Source organism: Mesitornis unicolor, unplaced genomic scaffold, assembly GCF_000695765.1.
Source record: "Mesitornis unicolor isolate BGI_N332 unplaced genomic scaffold, ASM69576v1 scaffold7914, whole genome shotgun sequence".
In the NCBI taxonomy this organism is placed as follows: Eukaryota; Metazoa; Chordata; class Aves; order Mesitornithiformes; family Mesitornithidae; genus Mesitornis; species Mesitornis unicolor.
The window spans coordinates 1-12,246 of NW_010182003.1; the positions used below are offsets into that span (position 1 = coordinate 1).

At 49.2% G+C, this 12,246-nt stretch overlaps 1 protein-coding gene across 1 annotated transcript; it reads left to right on the forward strand.

Moving 5' to 3' along the window:
- Nucleotides 1-715: 715 nt before the first annotated feature.
- Nucleotides 716-7,940, forward strand: ASB13 (ankyrin repeat and SOCS box containing 13; the record flags this gene model as incomplete). The annotated part of the gene is made up of 5 exons (XM_010183615.1): nt 716-903; nt 2,390-2,540; nt 3,952-4,086; nt 5,673-5,864; nt 7,762-7,940. Coding segments are annotated over 5 exons (794 nt in total), but the record flags the coding sequence as incomplete, so codon positions are not given.
- Between the last annotated feature and the right edge of the window lie 4,306 nt (nt 7,941-12,246).

Sequence of the window (12,246 nt, forward strand, 5' to 3'; positions counted from 1 at the left end):
GTTCTGTGATTCTGTGATTCTGTGATCTGGTTTGCCAATGGTTTTTAGTAATGACCTTTATGCAGACAGCACCATAGTGCTCCTATAAACCTTGCTTTTGCAGGGGTACCAAGGCACTTATTTTCATGGAGAGGATGCATTTCTCTTGTGCATGAAAATACATGAGGCTGTTCTTTACTCATTGCTACCTTGAAAGCAGAAGACACCTGAAAGGAGATGATAATGTTGGTTAGTTCTGGCAAGCGAAGCCCAAATTTGTCCTGTGTACCTGTAGATGCTCAGTGAAGGCTTCAGATCTAGAAATTTAGTTGTTGGAACTCCGTTGATTTTTTTGGGGGAGATAGTTTTTAGGTGGGCTGGGTTGCTCTCTGGATGTGTCCCATATCACCGGGATGAATCTGGACCTAATGAATGCTGCTGGGGTTTGTACTTGAGTAAAGTTTAGAGCAAATAAAATGTGTCAGAAACTGTAAGGGAACCCAGCATTAGGGACAGTCCTTGCGAGGACAGTGGTCGACAGGGAACCCACAAAGGCGAAGCACCCAATTCAAAATTGTGTTCTGAGTGGGCACGTGGTGAGGAATAAGCTCCTTATTCCCAGCTTTCTCTCCTAGCTGCTGGCCCGTGTTCCCCATCAGCTTTTCTCCAACACAGAGACCCATTTGCTCTGCACGTGTGGTTTTTAAGAAGTTTGTTTTATTATATTCCTCTCTAGGCTTCTGGGCCGATCGAACGCCAGTTCACGAAGCAGCCAGGCGAGGAGAAATCCTGCAGCTGCAGCAGCTGATAGAGAGCGGAGCCTGCGTCAACGCCGTCACCTATGACTCTATCACCCCCTTGCACGAAGCCAGCCTGCGAGGGCAGACGCAGTGTGTCAAGCTCCTGCTGGCTGCGGGGGCCCAGGTCTGTATTCGGCTGTGATCCAGCTGGGAACATCATCTTGATGACCAAAGTTATTTCTAGGATCTGGGTTTTGCCCATCTAGCTCTAGAATCACAGAGTCATTGAGGTTGGAGGAGACCTCTCTGATCATCCAGTCCAACCGTCAACCCAACCCCACCATGGCCACTAAACCACGGCCCCAAGTGCCACATCCATCGCTTCTTGAACCCCTCCAGGGAAGGGGGCTCCACCAACTTCCTGGGCAGCCCCTTCCAGTGCTTGAAGGCTCTTCTTCATCACCCTGGGTTTTCTTGATAGTCAGCAGAGGATCGCAGCCCTTTTCAGAGGGTGTTTGAGCTTGATTATAGAATCATAGAATGGTTTTGGTTGGAAAAGACCTTTAAGATCATCAAGTCCAACCATCGAACCAGCCCTAAGTCCACCACTAGGCCATGTCCCTGAGCACGACATCTCCTTGTCTTTTAAACACCTCCAGGGATGAGGACTCCACCACCTCCCTGGGCAGCCCCTTCCAGTGCTTGACAATGCTTTCAGTAACGAAATTCCTCCTAATATCCAACCTAAACCTCCCCTGGCACAACTTGAGGACATTTACCCTTGTACTATCACTGTTACATGGAAGAAGAGACCAACACCCGCCTCTCTACCCCCTCCTTTCAGGAGCTGTAGAGGGGATAAGGTCTCCCCTCAGTCTCCTCTTCTCCAAACTAAACGCCCCCAGCTCCCTCAGCTGCTCCTCATAATTCTTGTGCTCCAGACCCCTCCCCAGCTCCATTGCCCTTCTCTGGCCACGCTCCAGCCCCTCAATGTCCTTCTGGGAGTGAGTGACCCAAAACTGAGCACAGGATTCAAGATGTGGCCTCACCAGGCCTTAAAAAACTGCTTGGAAATATTTCTCTCTGTCTCTCCTCACTGACTATCAACACACTGGGGTGACTAGAAATTTAATTTAGATTACTCAAGTATGTAAATCTAGCTGGGTTGGATCAAGGGGGAAGCAGGGGGGATTTATTATTTTGTTTCTTCTTCTGTTTCTTTAATTTTATTATGGAATCAAAAACAGCTAAGCAGAGTTTTTGGCTATATCTGGTGTCAACTGCCTGCAAGGGCTCGTGACTTCTCACACGCTGTCCTCAGAGCAAAGCCAGTGAAGTGGCGCACGTGTGCAAAGTCTGCTGATGAAGCCGGGTTGTGCACTAAAGCCAACGAGGAATTGTGTTGTGTTATTCAGCTGCAACGCTTGTAACCTTTAGGAGAGCCGTAGAAAAATATAATGAGGGCAAATAACAGCCTAAACTTGTGACATTAATGTACACCTGTACCCTGCAAGTGCTGGGAACATCACAAGCCAGGTTTCTGGCAGTAGCAACCAGCTCTTCCCTGAGTTCAGACTATTTCTAGACTTCAAAGAAGTGAAAACGTAGGCAAGAGGGCACTGCCACCCAGCAGCCTGCTGGTTCCTAATGTCTTTTTTTCTCCCTTGGAGGTGGATGCCAGGAATATCGACGGCAGCACTCCGCTCTGCGACGCCTGCGCCTCGGGTAGCATAGAGTGTGTTAAAGTGCTGCTGTCCCACGGTGCCAAGGTGAACCCTCCCCTTTACACTGCGTCTCCTCTCCACGAAGCCTGCATGAATGGTAAGGGTGCCTGGTTTTATCTTTGCACGGTTATTTGCAGCTTGGAGAAGAAAAAAACCAAAACCCAAACCCAACAAAAGCAGCTGCCAAATATTTTAAATTGACCGTAAGCTGTTGTTGTTCATCAGACCATTGCAGCTCGCAAATATTTCAGCCTTACATGGGCACGGCTCCCTTTGAACGTAGAATGCAAAGCGCTGTGGTATCGGATGAATAAAGGCATCCCTTGTGTTGGGTGCTTTTATCCCACATGACGGATGTGGGATGAGATGTGGGGCAGATAAAGCGCCAGCGTCTGGATGCTCCCTTCGAAAACCTTGAGCCAAAATCTGCTCTTGCGTGCAGAGAGGTGTTTGTGTCCTTTCCCTCTGATCCACGTTGAGATGGGATAAATTGTTCTGATTAAGACATGAGAGCGTTATAATTGGGTGGTCCTGTCCCAGGCCCCTCCTGGGTGTTCAGAGCCGATGGATGAAGCTGTCAGGTGGGAAGGAAGTGCCAGGGACTTGGGCAGCATTGCTGCCTGTGTTGTTTTCCTCCCTCAGCCTTTTTCAGCTGATTCAGGAGATAAAAGAAAACTGCAGGGGCCAAAATATTGTTCCAGCTCCTTTTGCCCTCAAACTTTTGGATGTTTGCATCTGGATTGCGGGGCAGGAGGAAGCAGCAGGGGTGGCTGTGACAGCAGCAGAGACAGGGGATGTGGCAGGGGGGTATTTAAGTGTAATTCCTCCTCTAATCTTCCACTTGCATGGATGCAACAGCAGGAAAACCTGGATGTGAGAGCGGCAATGTCCCCATTAGAGGATTGTGACCTTAAGTGTTTTGTGCCTCAGTTTCCTCTTTGTAAGCTGTAATACCTCCTCTCTCCTCCCCTTCACTGTTTTTGTTATACGCTGTGCTGGACAGAGTTTCCCTTTAACTATGCAGGCTGTGGGAGACAGCATTTTTGGCAAACAGGTGGTTACTTAAATACATAGCTGTGAGCTCTTGCTTAGCTTTTCCTCCTTAAGCCTTTTTCCTAAGGCTTGGTGATGATGACTGCCCGCTTTCTGTTAGGTCATATCATCAGCATTGGAAAAAATAAAGCTGGAGTGGTCTTGAAGGTGATCTCATCCACCCAGGGCAGCATCAGCAATTCAACCAGCTCCACAAAACCCAGGCAGTTTAGTGCAAAACCTTGAATTCAGGTTGGTTTGACCTAACTCCTTGTTAGCTGAGCTCAGTGCCGTGCAGATGTGACCCCATTTCTTGTGCCCTGGTCTCGGTTGTGTTGGCTCACAAGCATTTCTATTTTGCAGCCGTCACCCCAAATATTAAGCAGGCTGTTTGTGGGTCAGGCTGATCTCAGCGTGCCGTATGTTCTCATTTGAGCTGAATTCTTTCTTTTGACGCAAACCTTCCCTTTCTAAAGGTAGCTCAGAGTGCGTGCAACTCCTCATCGACGTCGGGGCGAACTTGGAGGCTCACGACTGCCATTTTGGGACGCCCCTCCACGTGGCCTGTGCCAGGGAGCACCTGGACTGCGTGAAGTTGCTGCTCAAGGCAGGTACGGCAGCTGCTGGGTTTGCTACTGGGTGGGTAATACGTGGTGGGTGTCTGTACACAGTGTTGAAGACCTTCATTCACAGCATGATAGGGATGGTAAAGGTGAGTGATTTGCCTTTACCTAAGGCAAATTCCACTTTACATCAGGAAAAACTTAATGCTTAACTATTTTTTCAGCATCTACCTGTCAATATCCAGTTTGTGCTGTTCCCAGTGATAGTCTCATTTTCTTATTTTAATAAGATGCAGAACTCTTCACCCCCTAGAGCAGAGTTTCAGCTTCTTCCCCAAAAGTGATATCAACCAGTGTGCACACGTTCAGCTTTGGTAGCACAGTCGTATGGTTTCGGATAGGTGGTCAGGAGAGGTGTTAGGGTTTGATGCTGTACAGAAAACCAGGGATGAAATTACCTCATACCTCAGGGTGATCTGGTCAGTGTTATGCCCGGATGAGTTTGCTGGATGTTCAAGTCAACGTTCTGTGCTCCAGGTTTCACATCCCAGTTTTCTTGCTGCTGACTTTTGGGGAGTTTGGAGGTGGATTTCTTCTCTTTGCCTGTGCAAAGAGGACCCAGAGAGGATGATTTGTCTCATTGAACATTAATTGTTTAAAAATTACACATCTAAGTTAGCCTGTTCCCAACCCCTCCAATTCCCAGCCTAGGCCACCCATTAATTGATTCCCCAGAAGTGCCTGTTTCTCCTCATTAATTATAAGAGGAGTTCAGTGCAGTCACACATACCTAAAAGCCAGTTGTTCAGCTATCACAGAGCAGAGCCTGGCTCCTTCCTCCTGACACTCGCCCTTTCCAAATTGATCCCCAGGAATGAGGGCACCCCTCAGTCTCCTCTGCTCCAAGCTCAAGAGCCCCAGCTCCCTCAGCCGCTCCTCAGCAGGAGATGCTCCACTCCCTCCAGCATCTTTGTGGCCCTGCTGGACTCTTTCAAGCAGTTCCTGTCCTTCTTGACCTGAAGGCCACGAACTGAACACAAGATTGCAGCTGTGGTGTGAGCAGGGCAGAGCAGAGGGGCAGGAGAACCTCTCTGCCCTACAACCACCCCTTCTCATCCAGCCCAGGATGGCGTTGGCCTTCTTGGCTCAAGGGCACATTGCTGGCTCATGGTCATCCTGCTGTCCACCAACACCTCAGGTCCTTTCCAGCCACTCGTCCCCAAGCCTGTAGTGCTGCAACATCTCACGGGTCTGGGGTATTTCTGTTAAAATAGTTAATGTCATGGTTTGTTTGCATTGAGTGAGAGGAATTGAGAGGACTGGGAATGGCTTTGGGCAGCACAGATTCAATTCTGAACTTCATGCTCAGCAGCTCCATTCACCCGGTAACATGGGGTAAAATCCTTTCTCTGCAAGGAAAACATAAAGCCAGAAAAGAAAACTCCTGCATTGCCAGCACCAAGAACTTGTTCTGCAGTTTGGTTTCCTGTTTGGACTGTTTTGTTTGGATCTGGTTCTTGCTTGTGTGTGTTTTAACAGCATTTTTTTTCCTCTCCAATCAAACCACTCCTTAAGTTTGGGTCGAGTGAGGCTTTCATGAACAGGTTTGTTTTTTATTTTATTTCTGGCCTCAGGGGCGAACGTGAATGCTGCAAAACTTCACGAGACGGCCCTCCACCACGCAGCAAAAGTGAAGAACGTAGATCTGGTGGAGATGCTGATTGAGTTTGGAGGAAACATCTACGCGAGGGACAACCGAGGGAAAAAGCCATCGGATTACACCTGGAGCAGCAGTCCCACAGCAAAGTGCTTTGAGTTCTATGAAAGTAAGTGAGAACTGATCCCCTGCCCCAGGAATTTGGTGACTGCCAACTCCATTGCACCAGGTCTTGATTCTCAGTCCGCTTTGATTTCCCTGATCATCTTCCTGTGAAGATGTGGAGTTCTTCAGAATCACAGAATATGAGGAGTTGGAAGGGACCTCGAAAGCTCATCCAGTCCAACCCCTGCCAGAGCAGGATCACCAGAGCAGTCACACAGGAACACCTCAGGGCTTTGGGTGTCTCCACACAAGGACACTCCACAACCTCTCTGGGCAGCCTGGGCCATGCTCTGCACCCTCACACTCACAAAGTTTCTCCTCATCTTCAGCTTGAACCTCCTGTGCTCCAACTTGCTCCCAGTGCCCCTTGTCCTGGCATTGGACATCCCAGAGCAGAGCCTGGCTCCTTCCTCCTGACACTCGCCCTTTCCCAATTGATGCCCATGAATGAGGGCACCCCTCAGTCTCCTCTGCTCCAAGCTCAAGAGCCCCAGCTCCCTCAGCCGCTCCTCAGCAGGAGATGCTCCACTCCCTGCATCATCTCTGTGGCTCTGCACTGGACTCTGGGCAGGGAATGTGTTAAACTTCAGCTACGCTGGCTGATTTTGGAGGAGACATTGGACTGAGGTTTGAGGATGGCTTTAAGTGAGTCTTTGTCTTGGTTACCCGTAGAGGAGTGATTCATAGACCCTTCCAAGTATTTGCAAAGTGCTGCTGCACTAGATGATCCTAAACATCTAGCAGTGGAGTTAGGACTGCACTGATGGTTGGACTTGATGATCTGAAAGATCTTTTCCAACCAAAACCTTTCTATGATGCTATGATTAGCATCACAACGTGGTTTTGGTTGAAAGGAGCCTTTAAAGACCCATCCAGTCCAACCCCCTGCTGTGGGCAGGGACGTCTTCCACCAGACCAGGCTGCTCAAAGCTCCATCCAACCTGACTGTGAACACTTCCAATGATGGGACAACCGCAACTTCCCTGGGCAACCTGTGCCAGTGTCTCACCACCCTCATCATAAAAAACAACCCCTCAGTATAGAAAGAAAAATATATTCCTTATACAATAATAATAATGTATTTTCAGATTTTGCTGTCCCTTGTGTGGTGAGCACCTCATAGCCCCTTTTCCCTCTGACTTCTTCCCCTGTAGCAGTTGCTCCTCTGAGTTATTAATTTTCTCAGAGAGCAGTGGTGTGTGCTGGTCTGGCTGCAGCTGAGCTGCCTGAAGAGATTGAATGCTGCGTGCCCATAAATTCTCCTTGTATCTCACCAGAGTTCACTGTCACCTCAACTATGCTAGCTTTATTAGTACTTTTTTTTTAAAATTTGTGTTATTAAATTTGGGACTAGGACCAGGAAAGATGCAGATCTTGGAGGCTGGTGGTTCATAGGACTGACTCCTTCTGGAGCAATGTGCCTGGCTGTGACTCTGCATCCGTGCACGAGCATCAACACCCAGGTGGAGGGATGCAGGCTGCAGATTAGGGGCTGCCTGGAAGGGATCTGGGGAGTTTTCTTGGAGCTCTCAGCAGAGAGCTGAGCAAAAAGGTTAACGCAGTCCTTAGATGGAGGAACAGAGCATAGAGAAGTGTGGGAAGTGGTTTTGTTCTTATACACGGTGTTGCTGAGGCTTAATCCAGCATCACTAAGGGAAAACTGAACGTCTTGGGCAGCCCCAGTGGATCAGAGCAGTGGGCCCTGTCAGTCTTTGGGGGATGCAGGCGAGGAAGGGAGCTGGGAGAAGCTACATTTACTATTTTTGGTGGGATTTACAGGGGGATGAGCCTTGAGAGAGCGCACATGCGGCTCTGCAGTGCCTTCCTTGGGTGCTGTGGGAGGTTGAGGGCTTGTGAAGCGGGAAGATCCTTAACTTTGCATCCTCTTTTTCTCCTTTTAGAAACGCCTCTGAGTTTGTCGCAGCTCTGCAGAGTCACGGTGAGGAAAGCCGCCGGGCAGCGAGCGCTGGAGAAGATCGCCAAGCTCAATATTCCTCCGCGATTAATCCAGTACCTGTCCTACAACTGACAGGGGCGAAGGTGGCCGGGAAGGGTGATACCTTTAGCTCCCACAGTATGAAGTATCTGTCTCTTTTCTCTTCTACCTCCCCCCTGAGAAACGAATTGAAATTGAAGCAAACCGGTGTAAATAGTATTTATGAGGCAGCACTTCCACTTCTTTGTCAAAGACAAGCTCAGGCCACTGGCTTGAAGTTGTCACCCTTGTCAGACTGTTACTACGTTTGAGGCTGTAGCGCTCGCTCTTTGACTGAGTGGGATTAATCTTGCCTAATTTTACCTGTCTGTATCCTGAAGGTGTCTCCCTCTGGTCTACCCAGGCTCCCTTTACAGTCAGCGAAGAGAAATCGATATTTCTAGAGCATGATTCATCTGTCCTGTTTTAGATGCCCGTGCTGGGCTCCCAGGTCCGCCTGTCTCCGCTGACCGCAAAGGGATTTAGAGGTGATCCCCTCGGATATGGCCGTCTGTGTTTCTGCACTGGATCCCACCTCTGTGTTAATAACTCAAGGGACGAGGCTCGAGAGACCTGCGTGCTCAGGCTGGAGGCAAATTAAGTCCCCAGCAAGCTCAGGACTAATGAGAGGCGCTTGAAACCGGTTACTGACTTCCCGTGAGCATCAGTGGGCTTTGGCTCACCAGCAGTGAGGACAAACTGGTACCAGATCAGGGCTGACCTTGCCCATGCTCCTTCCTCGCTGAAGGTGAGCCAGCTCTTGCTGTAGTCTTCCTCCAGGGTATCACCGTGTCTCATTTTCCAGCCCAAGCAGGAAGCAGGTCTCTCTGCACGTCCGTGGATGCTTCCCTCTGGATGGCTGGTCCCAAATCTTATTTTTCCACTTGCTCTGAGCCGCTGTGACCACTCGGTTGGTTTTATGTGCAATAAGTGGCAGAGCTGCTGCCAGGCAGTGCCCAAAGCAACGGAGAGGGCACGTCCCTTGGGTAGCGGTACGGCAGATCCCTGTGGTGTATACCCACACGTGAAAGGCAATAGGAGGGCTGGGCTCTGCCTTGGGTTTTGAGATTTTGAATTTTATGTTTTAATTTTATGTTTTAATTTCATTTCCCCCCCCCCTCCTCCTTCTCTCAATGCTGGAGCCTCTCCAGAGCTTGGCAGCGGGAGCCAGCCCTGAGGCGGATGCTGCTGAGTGTTGTGCTCGAATCCTTTGGCAGCTTTGTCCTGCGGTGATTTAAACCTTCAGGGTGACATTTTGTATAAGCAGAGCTAAAATTGGCATCTACCTTCCAGATGAGACCTTACGTGTTGTCTTGGAGGCAATAACCTACAGGATACGTGATACTAAGGGGATGGAGGTCAGTGGCAAGTCTTAGCACTGCAAAGAGAACCAATTCCTGCTCTGAATGACAGCAAATGTTACCAAATTTGCTGTTTCAAGTGGCATCAAGCTAAATCACGGCTCTCAGCATCCTTCATGCTGTGACCTAACGCTGGAGAGCAAAGGGTGGCTTGCTTGGTGCCCATGAGATCTCAAGCTCCCCCAGCCAACACGATGGAGCTCGGCCTTGGGAAGGAGGGGAAAACAGCACAAGCACAGGGTTAAAGAGCTGAATGCACTTTAATGGTGACCAGCAAATCACTTTGGTTTTTCAATGTTTGGTTAGGTTCGTGCGTCGTCCCCCCACTTTATTGTTTTGTTGGGGTTGTTTTTTTTCTGTGCTAGAATAGAAAGGTTGTTGGAGATCCTGCTTTTTGGGGCAATGTCTGTTGATAATTCTGATTTTTGTGTGTGTTTTAAAGTCTCGGAAATTGCCAAGCAGCTCAGGGAAGCCCTAGAGATGTTGTTTGTGGGATTCATCCCTGCGACTGATGATAGGCTAAAGGTTTTGTGTTGCGTCTTTCAAGAAAAGCTCCCTCTGCCCAACGTGCATGTCCTTACAGGTAAAGATGCGTTAGGAAAGTGCACCTTTTGGTGATCTGGGGTGAAACCCTTCCCTCTTGGTTCAAATTCAAATCCCTCGTTAGGTTGCTTTTTTTAACATTACCTAAGTTGGTGAAATAACAAAACGGCAAAGTCCAGGTTTCCAATGTAAAAACAAAAGACTCCTCAGAATCACAGAATCGCTCAGTTGGAAAAGACCTCCGAGATCATCACGTCCAACCGCTCCTGTCTACCCCCTAAACCATATCCCTAAGTATCTCGAACAACTGAGAATAAAATGACAAGTTCCTATTTATGTTATGTTTGGTTTTTTTTCCTCTCCTTTAAGTCACCTCTCTGGTAGGTCCTAAAGTTTGGTTTTTTTATTTTATTTTAGTTTCTTTTAAGAGGTCTTGCTGATCAGTGCATGCGTCCAGGAAAGACTTACATAGAGAGCTGAGCATCTCTTGCCTGGTGGCAATAGCCAGACTCCTTCAGTAGCAGTTTTCACCGAATCACAGAAAGCTTTGGGTTGGAAGGGACCTTAAAGCCCCCCCAGTCCAACCCCCATGGGCAGGGACACCTCCACCAGCCCAGGCTGCTCCAAGCCCCGTCCAACCTGGCCTTGGGCACTGCCAGGGAGGGGACACCCACAGCTTCTCTGGGCAACCTGGGCCAGGGCCTCTCCACCTCACAGTGAAGAATTTCTTCCTAATATCCAGTCTAAATTTCCCCTCTTCCAGTTTAAAACCTTTGCTCCTCGTTCTATCGCTCCATGCCCTTGTAAAAAGTCCCTCCCCAGCTTTCCTGTAGGACCACTTTAGGTCCTGGAAGGTCGCTATAATGTCCCCCCAGAGCCTTCTCTTCTCCAGGCTGAAGAACCCCAGCTCTCTCAGCTGTCTCCATAGCAGAGCTGCTCCAGCCCCTGAGCATCTTTGTGGCCTCCTCTGGACCCGCTCCAACAGCTCCATGGCTTTCTTATACTGGGGGCCCTAGAACTGGACACAGCCCTGCAGGTGGGGTCTGAGCAGAGCAGAGCAGAGGGGCAGAATCCCCTCCCTGGCCCTGCTGGCCACACTTCTTGTGCTGCAGCCCAGGATGGGGTTGGTTTCTGTGCTGCAGGCGCACGTTGCCAGCTCACGTTGAGTTTTTCATCGATCAACACCCTCAAGTGTTTTCTTAAGACATCCCCATGTTATGGCTGTGTCTGGAGGGAGAAGTGTTCCAGTGAAGTCCTTTGAGAGCCTTTGAGAGCTAAAAAACAGCACCCGAGTTGCTCCCTGGTGTGCGTGGTGCTGAGGCAGATGATGCCACGGCTGTTGATGACCCGGTGGATGTTTACTTGCGTGGTTTTGGGTTTCTGAACAGCAAGTGAAAATTGAAATTCTCTTTAATCTTTTATCCAACACTTCCAGCCCTCAGTTCTTTTAATCCCACAGGGATTTCTCAGCTGGGTGTGAAGCATCTTCTGAGCCATTGCGTTTTACAGCTCAGAGTAAAGGCAGAGCAGATGCCAAATTAAACCGACGCGATGTTTTGGCTTCCCTTAATATCTCAGACTGCAGGTATGGTGTGGAGAGCTGGGAATCACTGCAGCCATCCCAAATAAGTCTCAGTGGCAACCGAAGGACCCATGGCTTTGTCATTGAATTGAGTCGATGAGGTTGGAAGAGACCTCTAAGATCATCCAGTCCAACATCAACCCAACCCCACCACGGCCACTAAACCATGGCCCCAAGTGCCACATCCAGGTGGGTTTTGGAAAGAGTTTGGGGATTTTGGGGAAGGAAAGAGGCTGTCTGAGTCACAGGTATTATTAAGTGAAACTCAGCTTGAATCACACCCTCTGCTTTATTTTATGTCAGGTTCTGGCTATAAGTTGACTTCCTTCACCCTTTGATCCAAATGTTAAATCAGGGCATGAATCCATTCCAAACAAACCCAAACCCACCGTGCCAGTCCTGCTTTCATCCATCCCATTCCTGGGATCCCCAATCTGTAAACCTTGTTGAGCATTTCGGGCCACTTCCCCTCTCCTGTGGGTTTCTCCTTCCTGCACCACCAGCTTTGCTCTGGGTCCAGCAGCACGGGAAGCGATCTGAAGTAACCCCAAACTGCTTTGGAGAAGCCCAGGTGAGAACAGAGCTTTGCTTTCATCCGTGAATATCATCTCTGGGACAGAAAACCCTGCTCTGGGTGCTGCCGGTTCCTGCTGGATGGACTTCTTAAAATCGGCTTGTGAGGGGGAAGCTTGATCTCAGTAATGTTTCTCTCTAACTATGTGAAGTTTGTCCAGTAAAAACAAGGTGTGCCTGAAGCCGATGCCCTGGAAGAAAACCTCACAGCTTTAATTCTGAAGAATTAACTCCTTGTAACGCCAGCAGCCGTTGCCTTCCCTGGATGAGGTAGAAAGGAGCCACCCTTTGGTGCGTGAAGGAAGGATCTCACAGAATCACAGAGTCATTAAGGTTGGAAGAGACCTCTAAG